The 27030-nt window shown below is 39.3% G+C and overlaps 1 protein-coding gene across 9 annotated transcripts in view; it reads left to right on the top strand.

The window, feature by feature from the left end:
- The window catches only part of SRPK2 (SRSF protein kinase 2), a 286551-nt gene that overhangs the window by 176951 nt on the left and 82570 nt on the right, over window positions 1-27030 (top strand). For all 9 annotated transcript variants that reach the window (XM_055114799.1, XM_055114797.1, XM_034964712.2 and 6 more), the window contains one exon: window positions 20122-20276. In XM_055114799.1, coding sequence (XP_054970774.1) covers window positions 20122-20276 — 155 coding nt within the window. The remainder of the gene's footprint in view (window positions 1-20121; window positions 20277-27030) is intronic.

Here is a 27030-nt window from a genome sequence, read left to right as displayed (position 1 = left end):
TACATGTTATTTTGTGTAACTCGAGGCATATACAGATCTGTTCACACACAACTGAAATATGTCTCAAGAAACAATACTTTTACCGCATGAAGCACACTTAGGTATTTTATACTTTTATTTCATTTTTTAAAAAAGCTGTGTATTGATTTCATTGCTTTCTGAGTATAGCTTGACAAAAATTAGCTTCAAGAAACTCTTGTATGTGTGTGCAAGGAGAGAGATGTATGTGGAAATTTTAGCTAAACCCTGCAAGTGCTTCATCTCTAGTGGCAGAGGAAAACATGTATGTGGTTAATTAAAATACAAGAGGAACCCCGGGAGGTGCTATAGTTGAGATCTGTGGGGGGACATAGACAATTCACAGGGAGTCAATAAGGTTTGAGATGATTGTTGAAAGAAGAGTAGAATCTGGCTAAAATAAGGAAGAATGGCTTTTTATAAGGTAGAAGACACAACGTTGAGCTGAGATGGGAGACATTTAATTTTTTGACACTTGGGCAGGGAGGTATGTATGTCAGGGACAAAGTGCAAAGAAACAGCCTTCAACTCCGTGTTCTGTCTGGGTTATTAAAATGTGGAAACAGATTCTGTGACTTTCTGGTCAGCCTATTAGGAACCTCTTTGGAGGCCTTTTCAGGTTTGCTCACATTAGGAAAAGGATCTGGAAGGCAGTGACAAAGAATAGTTGCAGTTGAGCTTTTTTTCAGCTGAAGAGATGACAGACGTTTTTTGGATTTATTGCGCTTGAGCCCGGTCTGGACAAATGGAGGTTGTGAGATCTTGTGGTCCCAACATGCCGTTCCTCGACTGGGGGCCCTGGGCTGAGGCCCTGGACTGTATGCGCTCAGTGGTCAGCTGGGCCACTTCAGCCTACCTCTTATTTTTCACAAAGAGTAATTGCCTCAGTAGGAAAGTTTCTTCTGTGTCATTTGTGCCTTCAAGAAAATTAAAACTTAAAAGAATGTATTTGAATAAATGTGAAAGCAAATAGATAATGCCTGATTCATATCACATACTAGAGTTTAGCTGTTTTTTTTTTATTAGTAAAATTATAAATTTCTCTGCTAATTCCACTGTCGTTCCACAGACTACTCCATGAGGTCAGAGGCCATATCATTCTTCTTCATGATGAAACAAACACAGAACTTTATAGTAAATGGCTGGTGTGGTAATATTTGCCATAAGTGTAAATCTTTCTGAATTATGTTTTAAAACTAATGTTATTATGGATTGAATTTCTATATTTACACCAGATTGATCTTTCTCAAAAATGTAACTAATGATGGAAAACTTTTAAGGAATGCTTTGGCATTATAGTATTTAAAGAGTTAGCACTGCTCAGAGTAGATACTAAAGTAGGCAAAAATAGAAGTTTAAAACTTACTAATGATTTTATGGTTAAAAAACTATTTTCTGCTTAAAATGCTTAAATTGTTAGACTATTGTCTTCAGTTATTGTTTGGTTAAATTTTACTTCAGATTTTAAGTTTTAAGCCTTTGATTTTAGTGCTTTTAATATTTTCCTAAAAAGGAATGTTACTTGTTAATATTAAGTTACAAGTTATTGTGAGGAACAATTCTTTTGTTGGTACGATGTCTCTGTATTAAAGTCTGTGCAAGGGCATCAGAAGCAGTTTAACTGCCAATAAAGATTCTTCCTGGTGTTTAGAGTGGTGCACAGAATTGTGCAAAGCAGTTTGGCATTATGTTTGGTTTTAAAATGTGTATAATCTTTGATCTGGCAGTTTTACTTCTGGTACTGTGCCCTAACAATTTAATTGGTAAGGTATAGACAAAGATGCGTGATTAAAGATGTTTTTCACAGTATATACAATCTTCCCAAGACTGGAAACAAAGGAATGGTTCAATAGTTTTGGTAGACGTGTATGATGAAGTGCCTGCTAAAGTGATATTTTACAGTGTTTTTAATGATAGGAGAAGATGTTTATGAAAAGAGGGATCTCAAATTATATCTGGGTAAAAATTGAGAGGAAATAAATGGAGTTATTTTGGTTTATCTGTGGATACTAGAGCTGTAAAGAATTAGTTTGTTTATAGCCCTGTGATTTACAGATAATGAACAAATATTATTTTGGTAATCCGAAGAAAAATAAATACTACTTTTCAAGCAGAAAAATCACCAGTTGTATGTTAATTTTGGAAAGTTGGCTCTGTTAAAAAGGAAGATGGGTTGAGTTGGGAGAGGGATGTGGCGCCACAGATAGATTGCAAAGGATATGGTTTGGACTGTTGTGGACAGGGGGTTATATAAGGGAGACACCACAGAAAAAAGCAGCATCTTGTTTCAGGGATGGAAATTGAGGCAGTAGTGACAGAATGCTCCGTGATGCTGACCTTGGCAAATAGGTATGGTTGGGGCCAAAGTAGCATTTGGCGTTGGTGTGATATTGGTTTGAAATCCCAGAAAAAATGTACAGGCTTTCGTAAACCAGATCATCAGGCAGTGTAGATTCTTGTCTGGATTCAAGAAGGGCATGAGGACTGTTGTAGCTGGAGAAAGAATAAGATTGGTGAGAAAAGTGGGTATCACTCGCTCAAAGCCACAGGGTTCATAACTGATGGAGCTGGAACTTAAACCAAGCTCTCAACTTTTAAGACTATGCCTTTAACTACTACTCTGTACTTTTCAAATTCTAGTGACAGGAGTGAAATATTATTTAGTTAGTAAAGACAAGCGTATAATGGCAACAGCAGATACAAGTCCCTCATAATGACTTGACTTAGGATTTTTCAACTTTATGAAGGGTGTTTTGGGATGTAACCTCATCATGAGTTGAGGAATATCCGTAATATGTTTTAGAGATTTTTGTCAAACTGGTGTGTGGGTTTAGTAAACCTTTTTATTAGACTAGTTAGCTCACATGAACTTTATTTTCTGATTCTGCCAAATAAATACTGCTAATATTTTTTGAAGTAATGATTTATAATTTATTTTTTCATTTTCTACTCTTATTTACCTCCAGTACCAAAAAATTATTGTATAGCTCTTCCTGCCCCCACCCCACTTTTTGAAAGGATTAGACTATTGTACTTTCCCTTTAAAACATTTTAAACAATTCAAGATGGCTTCTGAAACAAATGAGACACATCCTGGGATGACATCAAATCAGGGCTGGGGGTCTGGATGTCTTGATGGAAAAAAAAAATGGTTAAAGTGAGTCGTAGTGAAAACAATATAATGATATTCAACTGGAGTGGTAAATGGTATGCTAGTTTTAGATTCTTTTGGTGGTTTGTTTCATATACTAATAAATGATTGAAAGACTTTGTTTTAGCTAAGTATGACAAGCTAGACTTTTTTTCTTAATGTTAGTTCTTTTACAATTTAAATTTGAGTTTTTGAACACTTGTATTAACTCTTTTTTTCTTTTTTGAGATGGAGTCTCGCTCCGTTGCCAGGCTGGAGTGCAGTGGTGCGATCTCAGCTCACTGCAACCTCTGCCTCCCAGGTTCAAGCGATTCTCCTGCCTCAGCTTCCTAAGTAACTGGGATACAGGCGTGCGCCACCACGCCCAGCTAATTTTTGTATTTTTAGTAGAGATGGGATTTTACCATGTTGGCCAGGCTGGTATCGATCTCTTGACCCTGTGATCTGCCCGCCTCCGCCTCCCAGTTACAGGTGTGAGCCACCACACCCGGCACAAGCTAGACTGTTAAAATCGTAAGTGGATCTAAGAATTAGGAAAAACAAAACTACTTATTCTGTATATAAAGTATTAATTTTATAGCCACGTTTAAACTGCATTATTTTTCCCTATGTTTAGTTTTTTGCCTGCTTATTTTAAAAACATTAATCACTTGATTAAACCGTATTTCATTTTTTATGATTAAGTCAGATACTATTTGAGTTCTTAAACTTCTCCCTACTAAGTAGTGATGAATAGGCTATTTGGCTTACATGGCTCTAAGTCAGGTGTACACTGGTTAGGAATTTTTGCCTGTTCTTGCCACCAGTTTGTGGCTGAATCATTAGCAAGATTCTTTACTCATGAACTCCTAATACATAGAAACATTATCTCCACTAAATAAACAGAATTTTGTGTGCTTTCACATGGTACCTACATATTTTGGGAAAATAAATGAGTAGGAAATATTACTCTTAAATACTGCAAATTTGAGTAACATTTTAAAAGTTTATGATCACTGTCAGATTATGAAATCAGAGTATTAGATTGTAGGCTTAAATAGTTTACCAAGTATTAGGCATATACTTTTTCACTTGCGATTTTTCATTCAACATCTGTTATTTAATGTCTAAGTAAGGAGCTCTACTAAGTACATAGGGACTAAGGCTCAGTCTGTTCTCAGGCACATAGCTAATGTCATACTTAGTAAATAGGGATTGGCTTCTAGCACTTAAAAGCCTGAAAGGATCTTGCATATAGGAGCAGAACCTAGTGAGTAAAACATAAGTCTTCTTGAAGATCATTAGTTTTAAAGGGAAGGGTGAAAAAAGTAATTCTGTTATAATGATACATAGGCCTGGCCTGAGTGGGGCTATTTAGTTTCTCCAGTGAAGAAGTCTCCGTATTCCTGTCCAGGGCGTAGACACGAGCCGGGGATATGTTCTGGGAGCACAGTGGAGTAAGGAGACTAAGATCCTGGTCTGATTCTAACTGTTCATCATGAAGACTGTTTCTTAGCCCAGTACTTTGTATCCTTGTGTCTAGTGTCTCCAAAATGTTCCATCTTCTGCCTTGGAAAAGATTGTGATCTGGTTACACTGGAGGTGTGGGAGTGTGGGAAGTATGCGCCGACCACTCCATCCAACGAAGCTATGTGTCTCCAGCATCATCCCCCAGAATGTCTCCCCCGCCCCTGGTTGTAGTGCTGAAGCTCTCGTGGTCCCAGGGTGGACTGTTTTCTGGTCAGTATCTATTTCTGCGGCCACTTTTGCTTATAGCTGCTTATGTTCTTTCTAGTTGTCATCTCTTCTCCATTCTCATTATTTTTTTAAAAAAATTGTTGAATTTCTTGTTCCTTGATTTTTTTTCTTTTATTTGTTCTTTGGGGTTTTCTTCTTTTTCTTTTCAACTACAAAGGAGAAAAGAAAAATGAATAGGATTTATCAGTCATATTTAAGGTGTCACTCAGTCCCCAGTCATGCTTAAATTATAACTCCCTTAGGCGTGCTTTTCTGAGTTGGAACTCTAAATACATTGTGGTATGATTATTTATATTTTAATAGAATTCACTAAAAATTAGTTTTACTTCACTTGTAGTAGGTGATTGAAAACTGATTCATGCAGTAACTTCTTAGGAAACATCATTTATTATAAGTGGAGGTCCTTTTCATTAAACCTTTTGGACCATTACAAATTCTTATTTCTATCTGCCTTTCTTTACCTACGTCTATTTGTATCTACTTTCCTTACTTGTGTTTGGACCATAAACTCACGTTAGTGCATTGCCAGTTGACACCCGTTAGAGATGGTAATGATTCCTTGGAGCATTGATTCTTAACCATGGGTGTGTATCAGTCACCTGGTGACATGCTCCCAGGCTACATTCCTGACCTACTGAGTCAGAAGAATCTCTTGATTCTCACTTTTGCATTTTGAAAAACTTCCACTTGTTTGTGCTGTATAGTTCTATTTGAGAACTATTGTGTTATAGCTTCCGAAAGAAATAGATTTAACTCTGTGTAGCATTTTATTTCCTAGCAAATTAACTTCAAATTCTTCACCCCAGGGTGTCAAAATCTGGTCTCAACCTTTCTCTAGCACTTCTGCCAATATTCTCCTTTGGGTACCTTGTGTGCCGGCAGAAGTGGATGAGCCCTTTCTTGCTGCCATACCTTCTCCTGCTCAGGCCATCATGTCCTCCTGCCTAGAACGCCCTTTCCTAGCTAGATCTATTGACACCTTTTTCTTCGTCATAGGCCTCTTCAATTTTCTCTCTTTTCTTTGAGAATTTTTAGGCACTCAGCCAGCTGGAGAGAACATGTATACCTTTCCACATGTTTTGTTTTTGCTATTGTATCCCCTGGGAATTATACAGGAGACTGGAAATTGGATACATTGAATATGCCTTGAGTTAATTAAAGAAGTAATGTTATCAAGCTACGTTCTGCCTTGTTTTATGCTCTAATTTGTATTTCTATCTGATCTATCTGTTAGATTCCTGGTACCATGAGAAAGGACTCATTTTTTCCTCATTTTAGCAGTAAAATAGTTTGAGCTTTGTAAATATTTCTTGAACAAGTAAATAAGGAATATTCTCTATACTTGGGATAATCCTGCAGAATTTGGAACTGTGGGTTAGAATCACAAGATTCATGACACAAGGGAAGGAGAAAATCAGTTCTGAGAGTATCAGTCTGCATTGGTGGGATGCTTCCACTGGTGGGGCTTTAGTCCTGCTCTGTCAGGTATATGGATTTGATACATTTCAGGACAGTCTTCATTTGTCAGATACAGTTGTGCTGTATGGCACAGTGTCTTCTGTGTCTTCTGTGAATGCAAGAGAGAATAATTTGTAGTATTTGGTTTCATGGGTGCTAGTCTCAGCACCACTGTATGTTTTGAATTTCTATTCCGCTTAATTAGGTAAGTCACTTTTTATGTTCAACTTTAAATCTTTTTTTTTCTCACCAAATACTGCCTTTGTCATATTGCCTTGTAGAAGTATGTGATAATTAACTGTTTGTAACCTTCTCAAGAAATCTCTTAACTAATCATGATTATAAAATACATGGATTTAGAAGCAGAGGGTTGTTAGGTGGTGGGATCGATGTTGACCTTTGCAGTTAGGATAGTCAGAGATGAACAGAGAGGAATGGGAGGAACTCCAGATATGCCAAAAGGCCTGTAGCAGTATCGTGCATAATGTATCGAGGTGTATTTATTGGTCACAGCTGGAACCCTGAATAAACAGTTTTATTGTCACCACATACCAGAAGGGTGGGGAGGTGAGGATTAACCTTTATTGAATGCCTACCATGTACACAGTTACCATGGCAGGGGATTTATGTGTCATCTCTTTTAATATTTACAACACTCTAATGTGCATCAGAAGCCTAGAGAAATGGTCACTGGCTTGAGTTCTCATGGATTGGTAAGTGATGGAACAGGTATTCAGCCTAACTTAGAGCCTTGTTACCAGAAAGCTGTACATTTGGACTGTGGCTTGTATCTTGACTCTCCAGCCCTAGGATAATTAGTTGCAACTTTACCATGACTGTAACAGTTATTTTGTTGTTGTGGTGGTGTCTCTCTCTTTCTCTTTTTTTTTTTTTTGGAGACAGGGTCTCATTCTGTTGCCCAGGCTGGAGTATAGTGGTGCGATCTCGGCTCACTGCCAACCTCTGCCTCCCGAGTTAAAGTGATTCTCCTGCTTCAGCCTCCTGAGTAGTTGGGACCACAGGCGTGTGCCACCATGCCCTGCTAATACTTGTATTTTTTTGATAGAGATGAGTTTTCACCATATTGGCCAGACTGGTCTTGAACTCCTGAAAGGAGTTTTTGGGGGGTGATAAGAATCTTGAAAAAATTACCTCCTTTCCTTCATCTCACCAGTCACTGAGTTCCTTTTCCTGGAGACAACCATTATTGGCTTGTTGCTCCATCCAGTGCTTAGGATGTCTGTGTAAAACAAATGATACATAGCATACACAGTGCTCTGCATCTTTTTATTCATCAGTGTGTATATCTTTCATATTAATACATGTAGAACTGTTTCATTATTTTTGCATAACAACTTTATTAAAAGATTAATTGCACACCATGTAATTACCCATTTAAAGTATACCATTCAGTGGTTTTTCAGTATACTCAGAGTTGTGCAACCATCAACCACATAATTTAACTTTTTTTTTTTTTTTTTGTAGAGATGGGGTCATGCTCTATTGCCCAGGCTGGAGTGCAGTGGCTATTTACAGGTGTGATCGTGGCATATTATAGCCTTGAACTCCTGAGCTCAAGTGATTATCCCATCTCAGCCTGCACAGTAGCTGGGACAATCAGCTTGTGCAGCTGCACCCAGCCCTCTTAATTTTATAACTATTTTATCACCCCCCCAAAAAGCTTCATACACTTGAGTAGTCACCCCTATTTTCTGTACCCCTCCAGCCTTACGCTGTTACTGATCTACCTTCTGTTTCTATAGATTTGTCTATTGTAATCATTTTATACAAATTGAATCATACATGTGGTCTTTGGTGGCTGGCTTTGATTTATAATACTTTAATGCTGTCAGGGGTCATCCATGTGGTAGCATCTATGAGTACTTCATTTCTTTTTATTGTTGAGTAATAGTCTGTTGTATTGGATATATCACATTTTAATTTATCCATTCATCAGTTAGTGGATGTTTGGGTGGTTTCCACTTTAGGCTATAAGAAAGTGTGGCTGTGAGTGTTCATGTACACGTTTTTGTGTGGACATGTTTTCATTTCTGCAGAGTATATGCCAGGAGTGGAATTGCTGCATCATAACTCTTTTTTACTTTCTGAGATACTGCTAGACTGTTTTCCAAACTGGCTGCACCATTTTCCATTTTCATCATCAATACTTGTGGGTTCTCTTGTTTTGTACGTCACTGACGTCTCTTGTTATCTGTCTTTTTGATTATTGCCATCCTAGTAGGTGTGAAGTGGTATCTCATTGTGGTTTTGATTTTTTCATGTTTCTGATGGCTAGTGTTGTTGTGTCTCTTTCCTAGGAGTTTTATAATTTTAGCTCTTATATTTAGGACTTTGATCCATTATGAGTTAGTTTCTGTGTATGGTGGGAGGTAAGAATTTAGCTTTATTCTTTCGCATGTGAATATTCGGTTATTCCATCCCCATTTGTTGACAGACTATTCTTTCCCAATTGAATTGTCTTGGCAATCAGTTGGAAATCAGTTGACTATAAATGCAAGGCTTTATCTCTGGACCCTCAATTCTGTTCCATTGGTCTTCATCCTTATGCCAGTACGACATTATCTTGATTACTATAGCTTTGTAGTAAATTTTGAAATTGGAAAGTGCGAATCCCCCAGTTTTGTGTTTTTCTTTTTCATGATTGTTTGACTATTCTGGGACCTTGCATTTCCATATGAGTTTTAGGAATGGCTTGTCAAATTCAGCAAAGAAGCTGGCTGGGATTTTGATAGGGATTTTGTTGAATCTGTAGGGGGCATTTTCCCATATTGACAAACAGTATTAAGTCTCCAATCCATGAATATGGGATGTCTTCTGTTTATTTAGGTCTTTAATTTCAACAAGATATTGCAGTTTTCATAGTATGTTTTAAACTTCTTTTGTTTAATTTATTTCTATGTACTTCATTATTGTGACTAGAATTGTTTCTTCTGCCTCATCCTTTTTGAGAGTTTTGTATGGTTGTGCCATAATTTTATCATAATGTTATTAACAAGTTTCCTTTTGATAGACATTTAGATCCCAATATATTGCTGTTTGCAGACATTGCCACAGAGTGTGTGTATCACTAAGGTGAATTCTACTAAAGAGAACTACTGAGCTGCAGGGTATCAGATATTGGAATCATCTGTGAAATTTAAAATGGCTATATACTGACTGTTTATCATTTTACTGCTTATTTTAAAACTTACAGTAAGGTATTTAAAATAAGCTGTATAAAAAATGTTCTAAACTCTTTTTTCAGCTAACCTTACTACTTATTAAAAATCGTGATATGCTGGAAGAGGCTCATGCTGCTTAAAAAAATGCCTAGAGCAGTGCTACAGCATCTAGAGCCTACAGCATTACTGTCCAATATAACTTTCTGTGGTGATAGAAATGTTCTATATCTGCACTGCCCATACTGTGCCATAGCCACCAGCCATATGTGACTACTGAGTGCTTGAAGTAGGATGACTGAATTTTAAATTTTATTCCATTTTAATTAATTTGTCTTGTTGCTACCATATTGTGTAACACAGGTTTAGGATTTCACTTATTTCCTGTGTTCTAAATTACTTTAGAAGGTAGAAAGTTGACTGCATTTGAATTTTGTTGATCCATTATATATTAGTAATTGTGTATGCCTTTAGATCTAAAGCTTGTGGAAGTTTGCAGAAGGCTTGTGTAAAGTGGTACATCTTACATTATTTCCTAAATAGCATGAGGCAATCGTTAGTTGTTATAGCAACTTTCACCAATATAAGTCTTAGTAAACAGTTCCTTTTTTGTGAAAGTTTATTCACTCTGCACCTAGCTGGCTTCAGATTGTCTACAAACATAGCTTTTAGATAGAAGAGCATATGGGTCTTTAGTTTGCTTGTTCTTCTTATATGTATATCTTATCCTAATGTAAAAGGTAGGCTTACTTTTGTACATGTATGTGCTCTAAAATCTGTATTTGACACTTAAAACTTATATTGGCAATTATAGTAGGGGTCCTTGACTATAGATTATAATGTTGGTGGCTTGTTTAACTTTGTTCTTCGGCTTTGAACTGGGCTCTGCCCTTGGCTCTTTTATTCCCCAGTTTCTCCCCAGCACTCTTACATGCTTGGAAAGGCTTTGGCTTCCAGCTGCATGGTCATGCTTCAGTATGCTTCAGTTTCAATCACCTTTGCTTCAATTTGCAGCTCAAACCTTTGCTTTTCAGCTATAGATTTTATATATCAAGCAATCCCTACCGTATTCTATGCTGCTTGGTATCCCACTTGCCTGTGAAACTCAGAGGAGCTAGAGCCGGTTACTTTTCTCTAAAACCCCTTCCCTTCTTCATCCACCTGCTCTATTCTCTGTCGAAATGAATGGTACAGTATTTCAGACCAGAAATGAAGAGTCAAACATCCACTTCTAGCAAATGAATTAGAGTTGTCCTTAGGTATTTGTGGGGGATTGGTTCCAGGATCCCATTCGGATACCAAAATCCATGGATGCTCAAGTCCTTGATATAAAATGGTTTAGTATTTGCATGTCACCTGTGCACATGCTCCTATATACTTTCAGTTATGTCTAGATTCCATCACCTAGTATGGTGTATATACTATGTAAATAGTTGTAATACCTAATTGTTTATGGAATAATGACCAAAAAAAGAGTCTGTACATGTTCAGTACACATGTAGCCATCACCCCATGTTTAGGATCCATAGTTGTTTGAATCCATGGATGCGGAATGCATGGATACAGAGCAACAACTGTACTGAGTTCTGAGTTCCAGTTTTTAATCATCTCTGTCCTGGACTAACAATTGCAGCGTTTTCCCATGAATTTTCTTTCTTCTTGCTTTTATCCTTTCTACCTGTTCTACACTCTAATTTCATATGTTTTTTGCAGAAAGCTAATCCTTGTTTCTATGGTTGCATTTCAGTGGCTACTACTTGGGTCAGGGAGAGAGCCCAAGCTTCTTAGCATTGTGGATTATTCTTTTAAATTGTGGATTATTCCTATGCCTAACCTCTTTCCTCTCTCCAGTCATACCAGATTAGTTTGGGCCTCTGTGCTTTTGAAGATGTGGTTCCCTGAGACTTGGACCTCCTGCAGTCAGCCTCATTCTGGCCAGTCTGTAAGATCACCTCTAGATGTCTCTGACTTGGCCCACTACCATCTCTGTTTTCATAACGATACCAGGAGCAGTTGCTTACATTTGTGTGTTTACATGCACTTTCCCCTCCTCACTAGACTGTACACCCCTCAGTGCTGGGCATCTGTGTGCTTCTGGGTAGTTGTAGAATCAGTGGATGTCATTTTACATGCATTTGGACTCACTGGTTTAACTTTTCTGTCAGTCTTTCTCCATTTCAGTAGTAATATTTTCTGCCAGATCCCACAAGTGTTTTATAAAATATTAATAGTACTAGTGGCATAAGACATATGTAGTGCTGAAATGCAATTTTAGAACCAGAGGTTTGCTTTCTGCAAAGAATATATGGAATTAATGTGTAAAATGGGAAGGATAAAAGCAAGAAACAAGGAAATTAATGAGGAAAAGTTAGTCCAGGAAATAGATGATAAAAACCTGAACTCAGAACTCAATGAGGTGATCAGGCAGCAATACCTTTAGAACACCAACTCCTTTGTTTTCTAAAATGTAGATTAGTTGGGAAGCAGGTCTGATTTACTTACATCCTTACTAACTTTGAGTTGGCTGTGTACTACGTTCTAGAAAACAGTATGGTCTTAGGAAATAAGTAAGTAGTATTTGGCTTGGAATTACGATTGTTTGCTATTAGGACTTGGGGAGTGATATAGTTTGGATCTATGTCCCTGCCCAAATCTAATGTTGAATTGTAATCCCCAATGTTGGAGGTGGTACCTGGTGGGAGGTGATTGGATCATGGGGGTAGATTTCCCCTTTGATGCTGTTCTCATGGTAGTCAGTGAGTTCTCCTGAGATCTGGTTGTTCTAAAAGTGTGTAGCACCTCCTCCCTCACTCTCACTCCTGTTACTGCTCCCACACTGTGTTGCGCCTGCACCCCCTTTGCCTTCCACCATGATTGTAAGTTTCCTGAGGCCTTCCCGGAAGCTTAGCAGATGCCAGCATCATTCTTCCTGTATAGCCTGCAGAACTGTGAGCCAATTAAATCTCTTTTCTTTATAAATTACCCAGTCTCAGGTATTTCCTTATAGCAATGCAAGAATGGACTCATTCAGGGAATAAGATACTCCTATTCCCAAAAGAGAACTGTTTCCCATTCTGGATTACCCAGCTTAAGTCCCCTGGCCATTTCAATTATTTAAAAAAAAAAAAAATCAGATCTTTTTGAGGCCAAAGTCTGATAATTCTCCATGATCTACTCTCGTACAGTTTGAGGAACTTGGCAGTGTATTCACTTTCACTTGCTGTGTAACAAATTACTGCACCCTTAGCAGCTTAAAACAACACCTGTTTATTAACTCACAGTTTTGTAGGACAGAAATCAGGGCAGCACAGTGTGGCTGGATTCTTACTAGACTGAAACCAAGGTGTTGGCCAGATCTGCAGCTCTCATCTGAGCTTCAGAGTTCTTTTCCAGCTCACTGGTTGTTGGCAGAACTCATTTCCTTGAGTTCGTAGGACTGAGGTCTTTGTTATCTTACTATTCTTCTAGCTGTTGGCAGGGAGCACCGTCACTCCTAGAGGCCACTGGCAGTTCTTTGCTCTCTGTGGCCCTAGTTCACAAATGATGTCTGCTTTTTTTCCAGGCAGCTGGAGCCCGCCGCTCCGCTTCCACTTCTTTGACCAGCCAAAGAAAACCCTCTGCTTTTAGGGACTGGTGTGATTAGGTCAGGCCACCCAGTGTGATCTCCCTTTGGCATGTAGTGTAGATAATTGGATAACAGGTGTAATATCTCACACTCACAGATCTACCCATACTCAAGAGAAGCAGGAGATTTAACATGGATGAGGGTCATTGAGGATCATTGCACATTTAGGTTTGATTTACACAAAGTTTTTGAACTTAACCTTTCATTAAAGAGGAATGCATGAAATTATCTGAAGTTCGAAACATTATCTGGTCGCAAGTATTTTGAATGAGGGATACTCAACCTATATTGACCGATTCTACTATTAATTAGAAATTGGGTATTTCTCAAGCTGACAGTAATTACCAAGAGAGGAAGAAGGAGGGAGGGAGGAAGGGAGAGAGAAAAGTTTTAGATATAGGGTGGACATAGGGAGGAAAGAAAATGAAATTTGACTTTATGTGAATGTCCCCCAAATACTAACTGAAGAAATTCATCTGGAGCTCCTTTTCTTTATGTTTGATTAAAAATTAACTGAACTGTATTTCTTAAATTGTGTCAGTTGCCATCTAAGCTGATAGCAAAGGAGAGGACATTTTTCCTACTAAATGTAGAGTTTATTTTTTCTTTTCTCTGCTGAAAAGAAATACGCAGTAGCAGCTGAGAGGAAATCAGAACTCTCATCTGGTTGCCATGGCAATTTAGAGCAGATGAGACTTGTAGTTTCCTCGGTTGTTGAGTTTTTCCTCCCTTTTCTGACAGAGCAAGCGTACATGCAGAATATAGTATGAAGTACATAGCATGATGATAATTTTAGTATTATAGTATGATATTGAAAGAAAAATATTTTTAAGTTTCTTTAAACCACATTTTAAATTTAGAGTAATGATTAGAATTTTCTTTGTAGTGTAAAAATAAATACAGTTCTTTGTGAAAAATATAAATAGCTAGTGGAATTTTGCTTTTTAAATTAATTTCATTCCCATCACTGAAGTGCTGTGTTTTTCTTTTTTCTCTCCTCCCCTCTTTTTCTCTTTTGCATTGCTTTGCTCTTTTGTTTTCCTTTCTCTTTCCTTTTTCTTTTTTCTTTCTCCTTTCCTTTTCCTTTGCTTTCCCCTTTCTCCATTGTCCTTTCCCCTTCCCCTTTTCTTTCCCCTTTCCTTTTTCCTTTCCCCTTCCCTTCCCTTTCCCCTTTCCTTTTTCCTTTTCTATTTTCTTCTTTCTTTTTTTCCTGAGACAGGGTCTCACTCTGTCATGCAGGCTGGAGTGCAGTGCTATGATCTCAGCTCATTGCAGACTTGCATGCTCAAGCAGTCCTCTCACATCAGCCTCCTTAGTAGCTGGGACTGTAGATGTGTGCCACCATGCCCAGCTAATTTTTGTAGTTTTTGTGGGTATTGCCAGGTTGCCCAGGCTGGTCTCAGACTCCTGGGCTCAACTGATATACCCACTGTGGCCTCCCCAAAGTGCTGGGATCACCCGTGGGGGCCACTGCACCCGTCCTGAAGTGGTATATTTCTTTATATTTCTTATAGTACATGAAAACATGTTCTTAAATTAGCACCTTGTTTAAACTTTGGACCCTTAGATAAAATTTCAGTCTCCTTTTAAAAGAATTACAGATTAATTTTCACTCTGAATGTAGCTGAGCTTATTGTAAAAGAGACTATGCATATTGATTGCTTAAATCTCTACATAGATATTTCTTTCTTGAAGTCATACATTTTATAACGGTGTAGTGTTGGATATTTAAAATATCTATAGCTGTATTGGGGTTTTCTTTTATTTTTTTAAAAATGTATTGTTGTTTTTGTAGAGATGAGGTCTTGCTGTGTTGCCCAGGCTGGCCTCAAACTCCTGGGCTCAAGCGATCCTCCTGCCTCAGTGTCCCAAATGGCTGGGACTACAGGTGTGCACCACCACACCTGGCTTCTTTTATTTTTTAACAATAGCTTTTTGAAGTATAATTCACATAGCATACAGTTTGCTCATGTAACATATATATTTTAGTGTTTTTTATTATGTTCACAGAATTGTACAACCATCACCACATTAGGACATTTTCATCCCTCCTAACAGATATCCCATATCTACTAGCAGTCAGTCCCCATTTTCCTCCTGTTTTCTCCATTTCCCCTAACCCCCGATATGAGCATCCACTGATTTACCCCATCTCTATAAATTTATCTGTTCTAGACATTTGATGGAAAATGGAAGATCATACAACCTGCGGTCTTTTCTGACTGGCATCTGTCACCCAGCATAAGGTTTTGGAGGATCCATCCATGTTGTAGCATATATCAGTACTTCATTTCTCTTTGTTAGTGAATAACATTCCCTTGTAATGATATACCCCATTTTATTTATCAGTTAGGGGATGTTTGGGTTGTTTCTGCTTTTCGTTAAAAATAGTAATACTTCTCTAAACACTGTGGATGAGATTTTGCTGGATATATGCTTTCATTTCTCTTGGATATATACTTGGGAGTGGAATTGTTGGGTTATTTGGTAATTTTATATTTAAACTTTTGAGGAACTGCCAGACCGTTTTCCAAGATGGCTATGCTATATTACCCTTCCCACCAACAATGTTTGAAGATCCTTATTTCTTCATCCTTCCTTAAACTTATTATCTGACTTTTTAAAATAGCCATTCTAGTGGGTATGAAGTGGTATCAGACTGTAGTTTTGATTTCCATTTCTCTGATTACTAATGATGTTGAGCATCTTTTCATATATTTATTGGTCATGTGTATATCCTCTTTGGAGAAATGTCTTTCCAATCCTTTTTATCCATTGTTAAATTAGTGTGTCTTTTTATTGTTGAGTTGGAAGAGTTCTTTATATATTCTAGATACAAGTCACTTATCACTTATGATTTACAAGTACTTCCCCCCATTCTGTGGCCTTTAAATTTTCTTGATGGTGCCCTTTGAAGTACAAAAGTTAAAAATTTTGAAGTCCAATTTAGTTTTTCTTGTATTGCTTATGCTTTTAATGTCACATTTAAGAAGCATTGCCTAACCTAAGGTCGTGAAGATTTACTCCTATGTTTTTTTCCTGAGAGTTTTATAGTTTTAGCTCTTTCATATAAAGCCTGTGTGTGAGAGAGAGGTCCAACTTTATTTATTTTGCATATGAGTATGTATTTGTTGTAGTACCACTGTTGAAAAGACTATTCTTTTACCATTTAATTATTTTGGTATTCTTGTTGAAAATATTTATGGGTCATTTCCACTGCCATTGCTCCTTATATACTTCTGATAATTTTTATATGAAATAGCTTCCTTACGGCTTTCATTAGGATTGATGAAAGTTGTTTTTTTTAATCTGTTGATAGACTTAATGAGTATGTATTTGGTGAGATAACCTGTCATGTCTTGGTCGTCTACAGTGTTGTAATTTAACCAGGCTTTGCAGTACTCTAGAAGCCATCAGAAACCACTTTAAAGAAGCCAGCCTTGGCCAGGCCCAGTGGCACACACCTGTAGTCCTAGCTACCCACCAGGCTGAGGCAGGAGGATTCTTTGAACCCAGGAGTTCAAGATTGCAGTGAGCTGTGAATGCACCACTGCACTCCACCCTGGGCAACAGAGCGAGACCCTGTCTCAAAATGAAAATAAAATAATCCAGCCCTAAGACAGTATGGCTTGGCTTTCTCTTCTCTATTTCTGCCCTAGGAGAAATTTACCTCGATTTTCCTATGTGGTAGACAGTAACAAGGATGGAGGGATGAAAAAGAATTGGCGGTTACATTGAACTGAGACTTTCTGTGATGAACTGAGTGATTTGAGTATTGGTGATAATTAGTATGGAATAGGTCATTAGAAGTCCTAGGAAAGATAATCATCACTTATGGCCAGGAATCTCTCAACGTGAGGCTGAAATGCCCCTCAGTACCGGTTGGATCTGAAAGGGCCAGAGTTCTACCATCCACTAGAAATACTCGTGTATAAAACATTTTAATATTTAGCAAGTAGAAAATTATTAATATAATATTTTTACTTTTTTGGGTACTGAGTCTTGGCAATCTAATATGTATTTTATACTTCTGGCACATCTCAGTTTGAACTAGCTACTTGATGTGCCCGATAACCCCATGTGGCTGGTGGCTACTATATTGGGCAGCATAGTTCTAGATGTTTTGATATGACAGCCAGTTGAACTATTAATCAGCATTACTAAACCTCCTCTATACTTGGGGTATCCTGACTTACCACTTTTCATTTGGTAGAGCTGGCTTTTAAGAAGCTTTCTGTCTGCCTGTTCAGTGTGGCCCTCACTGGAGGAATGAGAAGTGCCTACACACTTAGACTGCAGGGTCTGAGAATTTTGAGGGTCATCCATGTAGGCAGCTCAGCAGGTAGGTAAAGAGTAAGTGAGAGAGACATTATAATGAAGGTGCGGGAATCTCTCAAGTGAGAGAAAATGGTGGTGAAAATTAGAATCTCTTCTCCATACTGCAGTCTACTCCATTGAGGTAAAGCCATATATAGAAAATGCTACCAGTGCACCGGTTCTCAATGGGCATGACTCCCCTCCTCCCCCAGCACACACACATTTGTCAGTGTCTACACGCATTTTTGATGGCCACAGCTGGGTGGTGGGGTGGGGGTGGGGGGCTGTGTGCTACTGACATATAGTGGCTGGAGGGCAGCGATGGTGAAAAGCATCCCACAGTGCACACGACAGCCCCACAGCAATGAATTATCCAGTCCAAGAATCCATTGTGCCAAGTACGGTAGTGCCGTGCACTGGCAGCACAAGAGCCATCATTTCTTGTCTTTTCTTCAAGTAGTTTCTACAGCAAACTCTGTGTGTGTGTGTGTGTGTGTGTTTTCAGAGAATGTACTCATTTTTTATATAAAGTTTCTGAGTTAGGAAGAAACAGCTAGCTTTCAAAGTATTTCTCATTGAGGAAATGTGTCAGACAAATTGATTCTGCCCACACCCCTGAAGAGTGGGTTGTGCTTCTTTTGGACGTCATCTCAAACCTTTCCCTCCCGCTGGGGAAGTGGCAAACTACTGAAGTTCCTTGCCTGCCTCTCCTTCAGAACTCTCTTTTGCCTGGGACCATTCCACTTTCAGTAAGGGCACATATGTTAAAAAGAAGCGAGCATTTACATGGCTTCCGGAAAGATTCTTGTACTTCTGTGAGGCCTGTTGGAAGTTTTGAATGTATTCTGGAAGTGGTGTGTGTGTGTGTGTGTGTGTGTGTGTGTGTGTGTGTGTGTGTGAGGGAGAGAGAGAGAGAGAGAGAGAATGAATATTATTCTCTTTCAGGGCTCTGTGAAGAGAATGGTTAACTTGGAGTGTTATCATCACTACAATCCTGATGTCTGTTACCCAGGGAGCTGTAACTGTTGAGTCTTCATAAATTCCAGAAAGCAGCAATCAGTACATTTTCAGCTTATAAATATTCTTTAGTTGTCCTGCTAAAGATATTCATACCTTTGATTATTTGCCTTTAAGTTGACCTATTGTGTGTGATCCCCACCCCTTCCTCATGATGTCAGGTGTTTCTGCTGCCTTCTATTCCTACTCCTTCCTTCAGTTGTGGCCATATGGGTTTTTTTGTTGGCAAGCCACACGCATTAGTGGTGGTGTTGGAGGCTCTCAGATTGGGCAAGGATTTAGAGGCCCAGTTTAGAAGAGGCAGTAGTTGAGGCAGCTCCTTTGGCCTGTCTCTTAGTGGCAGCTACAGATGAGCTTGCATTGCTATGACCCTGACCTTCTCAAGATTCCAGGGCTGAAGAGTGAGCTTTGACTGTATGCCGCAGGCTCTGCTGCAGTGAGGAGAGAAAAGATCCAGAATCGGCCTTCCACTGGGCAGAGAGCAACAGTGTTCCAAAAGGAAATCTAGCAATAACACCAAGATTCCACCTGCTCTCAACAACTAGGGCTTAGGTCTTTGAACTCTTCATTGACAACGGCTATACCCTTAAAATAGGGCGCATGCTGGGTGACAGCAGGTGCATGGTGTGAGGAACTGGTGCTAAAGAATTTTGCTTGACCAGAACCAGACCACAATATGTTTGTCAAGCTTGTTCTTCTAGACGCAGCAGGCCTGAGGGCTGCCGTGGCAGAAATGCCCCAAGGAATGGCACTCACATGTCGGGCAACCGACCCTCAGAGCAACCTTTCCACAGCAGCCGTCATCTTCAGCGCACGCATTCAGTGGTAGTTTTATTAGTGGGATAGCTTAAGGGAGAGATGTGCTTCTGGCATCCAGATTGAGACTGTAGGGTCCTATTTCCCCGCACTGGGGCATGGTTAGAAATAGTAAGTGAATCCCATTATGAACCATTCTCCTCATAGAGCCCTGAAAGGGAATGATCTCAATCAATCAAACACACACACACACACCGCTTCCAGAATACATTCAAAACTTCGAACAGGCCTTATAGAAGTACAAGAATCTTTCTGGCAATCTTGTATATTTTAGCTACAGTGTATGTTAATCAGCTTTTATGAGTTATTGAAACCTAACTTCATTGCCACCTATTTCTATGGGAAAAGAATTCTCATTTTCAGATAACAGGAAATAAGTGCTTTCAAAAGTTGAGTGCTGCTTGCGCCTGTCTTTTTATAATCGTTGTGATGTTTTCTAACCAATAAGGCTATATACCATGGAATACGCTTTCATTTCACTTAAATTTCCCAAGATTGGTAGGAGTTGAGTGGAGCGCACTGAAATTTCCTAACATTGGTAGTTCTTGAAGCGCTAAGTGAAAAGATACCTACAGAAAAAAATTCCTTAGCTAATAAGGGCAGATTTTTTTTTTTTTTTGGCCTGACTTATATGTTGAAACACTACTTGAATTCAACTAAAATGGGTGAAGTGACATTAAATGACATTTCTTCTTAGTATGTGACAAGTTTTATTTTTTCCCCCATATTAAGAAGTGCTCAAATGCATCCATAATGCAAGATGTACTTCTAAGTAAATAGCAATTTTCTCTCTGCTCTTTCAGGCCGGAGCCTCAACAGAAAGCTCCTTTAGTTCCTCCTCCTCCACCGCCACCACCACCACCGCCACCTTTGCCAGACCCCACACCCCCGGAGCCAGAGGAGGAGATCCTGGGATCAGATGATGAGGAGCAAGAGGACCCTGCGGACTACTGCAAAGGTGATGTGCCAAGCATGGTGGTGTGGGGCTTGCCTTCCCCATTGGGCTGTGTAGTAATTTGTTGGGGGAATGGACAAGGGGAGGAGGTAGTGATGCAAATTGCTTGGTCTTCATTAAATTAGCCTCCTTGTGTCATTATCATTTTAAATTCTTAGGTCATTGTATAGAGACTGATATCAGAAAATATTAAGTGATATGAGAGAGAATTGTAAGAGAAAATACATGTATTTGTACATACATATTCTAGGTACTTTCAGAAGGACTTAAATCTGTTAGAATTAAAGGTAGTATACAGCAGGACAGTTAGAGGAAATAATAAACCATCTAAAAGGAGCACTGGGCCAGTGCGGTGGCTCAAGCCTGTAATCCCAGCACTTTAGGAGGTCGAGGTGGGCAGATCGCTTGAGTTCAGGAGTTCAAGACCAGCCTGGGCAATGTGGTGAGACACTGTCTCTACAAAAAGTGCAAAAAATTAGCTGGGCATGGTGGTAAGTGCCTGTAGTTCCAGGCACTTGGGACGCTAAGGTGGGAGGAACACTTGAGCCCAGGAGGCAGAGGTTTCAGTGAGCTGAGATCGTGCTACTGCAGTCCAGCCTGGGCGGCAGAACCAGATCCTGCCTCAAAAAAATAAAGTACAATAAAAAAATTAAAATAATAAAAGAACATAGAGAGGAGAAAGTGTACCAGGCTCCTGAGGGGAGCTAATTATAACTCTTGTGCACTGTATTTGACTTTCTGTTTTCTGACTGCTAAGGCTAAAAGAAAACCATTCCTTTCTCTGTGTAGCATTGAATTACATAGCGTTTATTGTCTGTGGGAAGCAAGCATGCACATTTGTTTACAGAGAAAGATTCTTTCCTGGCATTGTACTTAACGAAAAAGACATTCTGTGGGGTTCTGCCATTGTGTGACATAGTGGGTTATGTTTTCAGCTATGATTTCACGGAAGACACAGAAACTATTCAAGTGGAGTGTTCTTGTATTGATGCTTTGTAAAGACCAAGAGTTAAACTCCTAAAGGGCAAGCGTGTTGTGTGATGAATATTAAGAACAATATGATCTAGACACCATGCTTTGTGTGGACCCAACTGAGAATCTAGGAGAAAGAGAAATGACTATTCAGCTGCTTCTTTGTCACTTAACTTACTGATTTGGACATTAATTTTCTGGAATTTGGAGCTCCTGAGCCAAAGTTGGTGAGATGAATTTATTTGCTACAGATTTTAAAAATTGTAAATCAGATTCTATATAGCATTAGAATAAATGGCAGAAAATGCAGACATGTTCAGAACATAAAGCATTAATGAATTTTGGGTTCCATATGTCTTAATAATTCATCATTTATCTAGTAGATATAGGTCATTTGTATGTTGGTTCAGAAACAGTGTACATTTAATTACCTGCTAAGAGGAAGAGAAAGTTACTGTACTACAAAAGTGTAGGAACTAATCTACTCTAACCTGATTCTTTCACAGGTGCACGTACTTCCACATAGAATCAGTGTGTTCCTTAGAAAAGAGTGTAGATCTTACTTGGCATTTGTCTGAATAGTGGTTACAACCCCAAAGATCTATGCAGTCTAGTAAAAGAAAAGATAGAGCCAGTTTGAAAGGTGACAAGAAGGTGTTTTCCATCCTCCCTCTTACTCTTCATTTCTTATACTGTCTTCGATTTTTCTGCTGAGGCCCAGCATTAGGTTCATCTGTAGGTGCCATTCTTTTTTCTTTTCTTGTTTTTTCTTTTTCTGAGACAGTCTTGTTCTGTTGCCCAGGCTGGAGTGCAATGGCGTGATCACAGCTCACTGCAGCCTCAACCTCCTGGGCCTGAGCAATCCTCCCATCTCAGCCTCCTGAGTCCTGGGCTTGAGCAATCCTCCCATCTCAGCCTCCTGAGTCTTGGGCTTGAGCAATCCTCCCACCTCAGCCTCCTGAGCAGTTGGAACTGCAGGCATGTGTCACCACCCCTGGTTAATGAAAAGTTTTTTTTTTTTTTTCCTTCTGGTAGCGACAGGGTCTGGCTAGAACCATTCTTTAGGAGCTGTTTCCTTCAGCAAATAGGTTCTACCAAGCAGGAGTGAAAACTGTCTTGTTCATCTGGATCTTAAGTATGTGGGTCAGGAGATGTAAACAATACTCTCATCCCCTTACTATCTCTGGGAACCAGCACAGTGGACATCCAAACCCCAAATATAGGGCTAAGAATAAAGTATTCCACAGCCAGGGCTGATTCTAGGTAACATTCACTGAACTCTAACCTTCACAGAGTATTAAAGTCAGCATCAGTAAGGTCATTAGAGATAGTAAGGTTCCCTCCTTATACCCGTGCCAGCCCCCCCAAATTTGGTAAGTAACGTGTACCTTTAGTTAGCATTACATGTGACAGATGCCCTACTTTGAATTTTGTGGTATATTCCACAACAGTTTGTATAAGATTACTGACATATACATATTCAGGGAGTCCAAGGAATTGATTTGGAATGTCTGGAATAAGACCTGTGGCCTTCTCATTTTTTGTTCTCAGATAAAGAGATAAATCCCCTCACCCTCTGCCAGGACTGGTTGAGCTAAAATTACTAATATGGTGTTTTATCATCCCTGAATACTTTAGTACATTTTACCTACAATCAAGTACATTCTCCTATATATCAAAATACAACCATCAAGATCAGAAATTTAACACTGATACTTCACTACTATTCAGACCTCGGGCTTATCAGGTACTGCCAGTTGCCCAGTGTTGTCCATTACATGTAATGAATCTGTGGCAGAAGCGCATATTTTGTTTTCTTGTTTTTGTAATTTCTTTTAATTTGGAACAGTTCTCAGTGTTTTCCTGGCTTTCATGTCCTTGACATTTTTGAAGATTGTAAACCGGTTATTTTATATAATGTTTCTCAATTTGGGATGCCACAGTAGTGATGTTGTCTTTTTGCATTAAATCCTTTCAGATGGTACACAGGTTTGATTTATTCCATTGGAGTTGATGCCTTCACTTGATCAAGATTGTGTCTGCCAGATATCCCTGACAGCTATTCTTTTCCCCTAGTAATAAGTATTTTGTTGAGAGTTACTTTGAGACTACATATATAACCCATTCAAATATTTATCCCTACCCCCGCCGCCACCCCGGGCTGACTTTCTGTCTCGGATGGACTGATAAATTCATGGATCTCTGTTTTATTCAGTGGGTTATGATCACTTACTCTCCTTATATGTTTTGATGCTTAGATTATCCCAAATTTGGTTCTTAGGAGCCCCTTCAGATTGGTTCTGTGTCCTTTTGAAATGCCTCAATCGTTCTTTGATCGTTTATTTTTTTGTTTTGTTTTGAGATGGAGTCTCGCTCTGTCACCCAGGCTGTAGTGCAGTGGTGCGATCTCTGTTTCACTGCAACCTCCACCTCCTGGGTTCAAGCAATTCTCGTGCCAGCCTCCTGAGTAGCTGAGACTACAGGCTCATGCCACCACGCCTGGTTAACCTTTGTATTTTTAGTAGAGATGGGGTTTCACCATGTTGGCCAGGCTGGTCTTGAACTCCTGACCTCAAGTAATTCTCCTGCCTCAGCCTCCCAAAGTATTGGGATTACCGGTGTGAACCACCGTGCCCGGTCCTTTGATCATTTCTTTACCTTCAAGTACAGTAGGATATGCCAGGTTCATCTTGTGTTTTTCCTATCCCAGCCCTGGAGTCTACTCTTTTCACAGAGAATCCTGCTTTTTTTTTTTTTTTTTAAATTAAACAATAATATTTAGAAAGCTAGACCTGGGCATTAGATGTGCTTATTACTTTTGGCTTGTCACTTTCAGATCTCAGTACAGAGCTAGGAACACACACATATGCACCTGCTTCCTTTATGTTTATATTTATTTATATATTTACATATGTTTTGAAATCCATGAGTTTATTAATCTGATACCTCTAATACCAGAAGATTCAGCCTGGTGTTCTCCCTTTCCATCTTTGTGGTTTCTTTCTCTGATAGTAAGAGTCTGGGCTCTTCCCATCCTCATTGCATTGACTTAGTTGATTGATTTCTCTGTATGGTATGAATCACCCATCACCATCACTATGTTTCTCCCTTCCCTTCTCACCTAACTCATGCTCTGACATCCTTTGTTGATTGGCCCTGCGTCATGGCTTGGGATTTAATGGCCCAGGATGGGAAGGGGAGAGAGCTTTCCCAGGCTGGTAGTGTGTGTTATGTAATCTGAGGTATCATTTGTCTTCTGATACTTCACCTCTTTCTCTTGCTTTTATTGACTTCATTCCTGGAGAGTCTCTGCCCTCAATTACTTCTCAGTTTCCTCAAAATACAATTAAAAAAAAATTAACAACAAAAGACATCACATGTATTTCTTTTTAAAAATAAAATTTGTTCATCACAGGAAATGTAGACACTTGGGTTGGAGGGCAGAAGTCACCTGTGATCCCACTACTCAGCAAGAGCTGCAGCAAGCCTTCATCATTTATGATCAGCTAGATTACATCTTAACTTTTTACCTCATCTTTACATGTTTCCCTTATTTAAAATGTATGAACCCTCAGCTGTTTTAATAAAAGGGTCCATATTTAAAGTTCTGATATTGCAAAAGCATTGTTCGTTGCTCTTGCGTACTTACTTGCCTTGGTATTCTCTCTGGAGTAGGACTCTTCATTTCCTGACAGCCATGTTCCTACTAGCGTTATCTTAGATCTCCAAGAGGATTATGGCATTATTGACTGATTCCTGAGCCTTGGTTCAAAACCTGGCTGTGTTGCTTTGTAGCTCCGTCTTCTTGGACAAATTCCTTTCTCTTTACACTTTGGTTTTTCATCTGTGATATGATAATTTGTATTATATTAATGTTAATACCTAAGATTTTTATGAGGATTTAAATAAAATATATGAAGTTCATGACACAGTATCTGATACGAGGCTCTTAAGAAATATGAGTTTCACTCTTCTTCTGTCTGTTCTATCATTCTTCTTTCATTGTGTTCTCATCTGTACTTCATGCTATCTATACCCATCAGTGCTGGCTCCCTTAACTCCCTGACCGTGTCTCATGTTGGGTGTGTTTCCTTAACCTCTGGAGAGGGAGCTGTCAGCACTGCCTATCTTTTTTACATATCACCTCTGGTCTGTTGTCTGGGCACAAGCTGTAGCAGCAGGCTGTGCAGTTTATTCAGATTCTGCTTCCAAGCCCTGGGGATTACCAGGATCAGGGGCAGGGTCAGCCTGTAAACAAACACTGTCGGGAGGCCTTGTGTAATACATGCTTGTTTCATGAGTTTGAGCAAAAAAAACCTGTGTCACAGCCAAACCTCCTCTTGTGGGAAGATTTGTGTTTCATGTGGGGTTTTCAGAGGCAGTAGGGGGTGCCTGGTAAACATTCCTAGGCTGCACTGTAAACCCCTGAATTGGAATCCTTGAGAGTGGGACTTAGGAATCCAAATATTTAACAAATTCATCAGTGATTTTTCTGCACATTGAACACTAAAATCTGCTCCATTCTAAGGTCTGCATGTATCATCCTTCTAAAACTCCAAGGATATAACCACATGAAGGCACCCTTCATACTATACGTGCAATATAAGCGGAATCATTGCTTTGAACTACCTTATGTTCCTAACTTTTTCCAGAACCCTCGGCGTATACCTGCTACAAGGACATACTAAATGGTGACTGTAGGAACATTGCCTTGCAATATCAGGCTGCCTGTACTCGCTGTCCTCAGACATGAGTTTTGTTGCTCTCTTAAATCATTCTTAGATAAGTTGGCACCTTTGTACAGTTTTCATCTCTTGAATTATTTCTGGAGACATCAACAGCTGTGGTCTGACTTGGTATGAAAGCATGTCATTTCCTTAGAAATGCATTTATTCAACCTCTAATCAGACCCTTTCCTTTATTACCCACGGTATTGTCCCCCCCGTCCCCAACTTATCATAGTGTGGAATTGTACATTTATTTCTGTGTTCATGTATCTCCCCCTCTCTAGTCTGAAAGATTCCCTTTGGTCAAGGCCCTGTAGTTTGTTAACTCCACTGCATTTGAACCATCCATAATGCAGTACGTATTTTGTTTGGATAAAGGCATTTTCTCTAGTGTTGGGTTGCAAGTACGGGATAGGCAGAGTGCTGATGTTCAGGTGGATCTGGGAAGGCATGTCGGCATGAGCAGGCTGGCATGCTGACTGGCAGATCAGAATATAGGGCCTTTGTTTCTGCCTCACGTTTTCTTAAAATCATCCATAGTGCTCCAGAATACTTAACCTGTCACACACATTTGAGTGACATATATTTCATACATGTAAAAACTTAGGGACATTATTTTCTTCAAAATAGAGCATAAAATATTATACACACTAGAAGCATGTCAGATGAGTTTCTTCCTATACACAAATTGCCTTTACCCATGTGTGTCTATTTTCCATCTGTGAAAACGGTAGACTGGTTGAATTTTAATAACTCACAAAATTTACTGTTGGTGGCTATTCGCTGTCATTGGCATCTCTCCTCCCTTTCTCCTTCCCTCCCTGCCCCGCAACCCTCCGAGTCTATGACTTTGATTTATTTTATTTTATTTTTTATGAGATGGAGTTTCACTCTTGTCACCCAGGCTGGAGTGCAATGCTGCAATCTCCACTCACTGCAACCTCTACCTCCCGGGTACAAACAATTCTTCTGCCTCAGCCTCCCGAGTAGCTTGGATTACAAGCATGCACCACCATGCCCAGCTGATTTTTGTATTTTTAGTAGAGATGAGGTTTCAC

This window comes from Pan paniscus, chromosome 6, assembly GCF_029289425.2.
Source record: "Pan paniscus chromosome 6, NHGRI_mPanPan1-v2.0_pri, whole genome shotgun sequence".
NCBI classification, from domain to species: domain Eukaryota; kingdom Metazoa; phylum Chordata; class Mammalia; order Primates; family Hominidae; genus Pan; species Pan paniscus.
The sequence above is the reverse complement of the archived record's forward strand: the minus strand, read 5'-3'. Positions and strand labels throughout refer to the sequence as shown.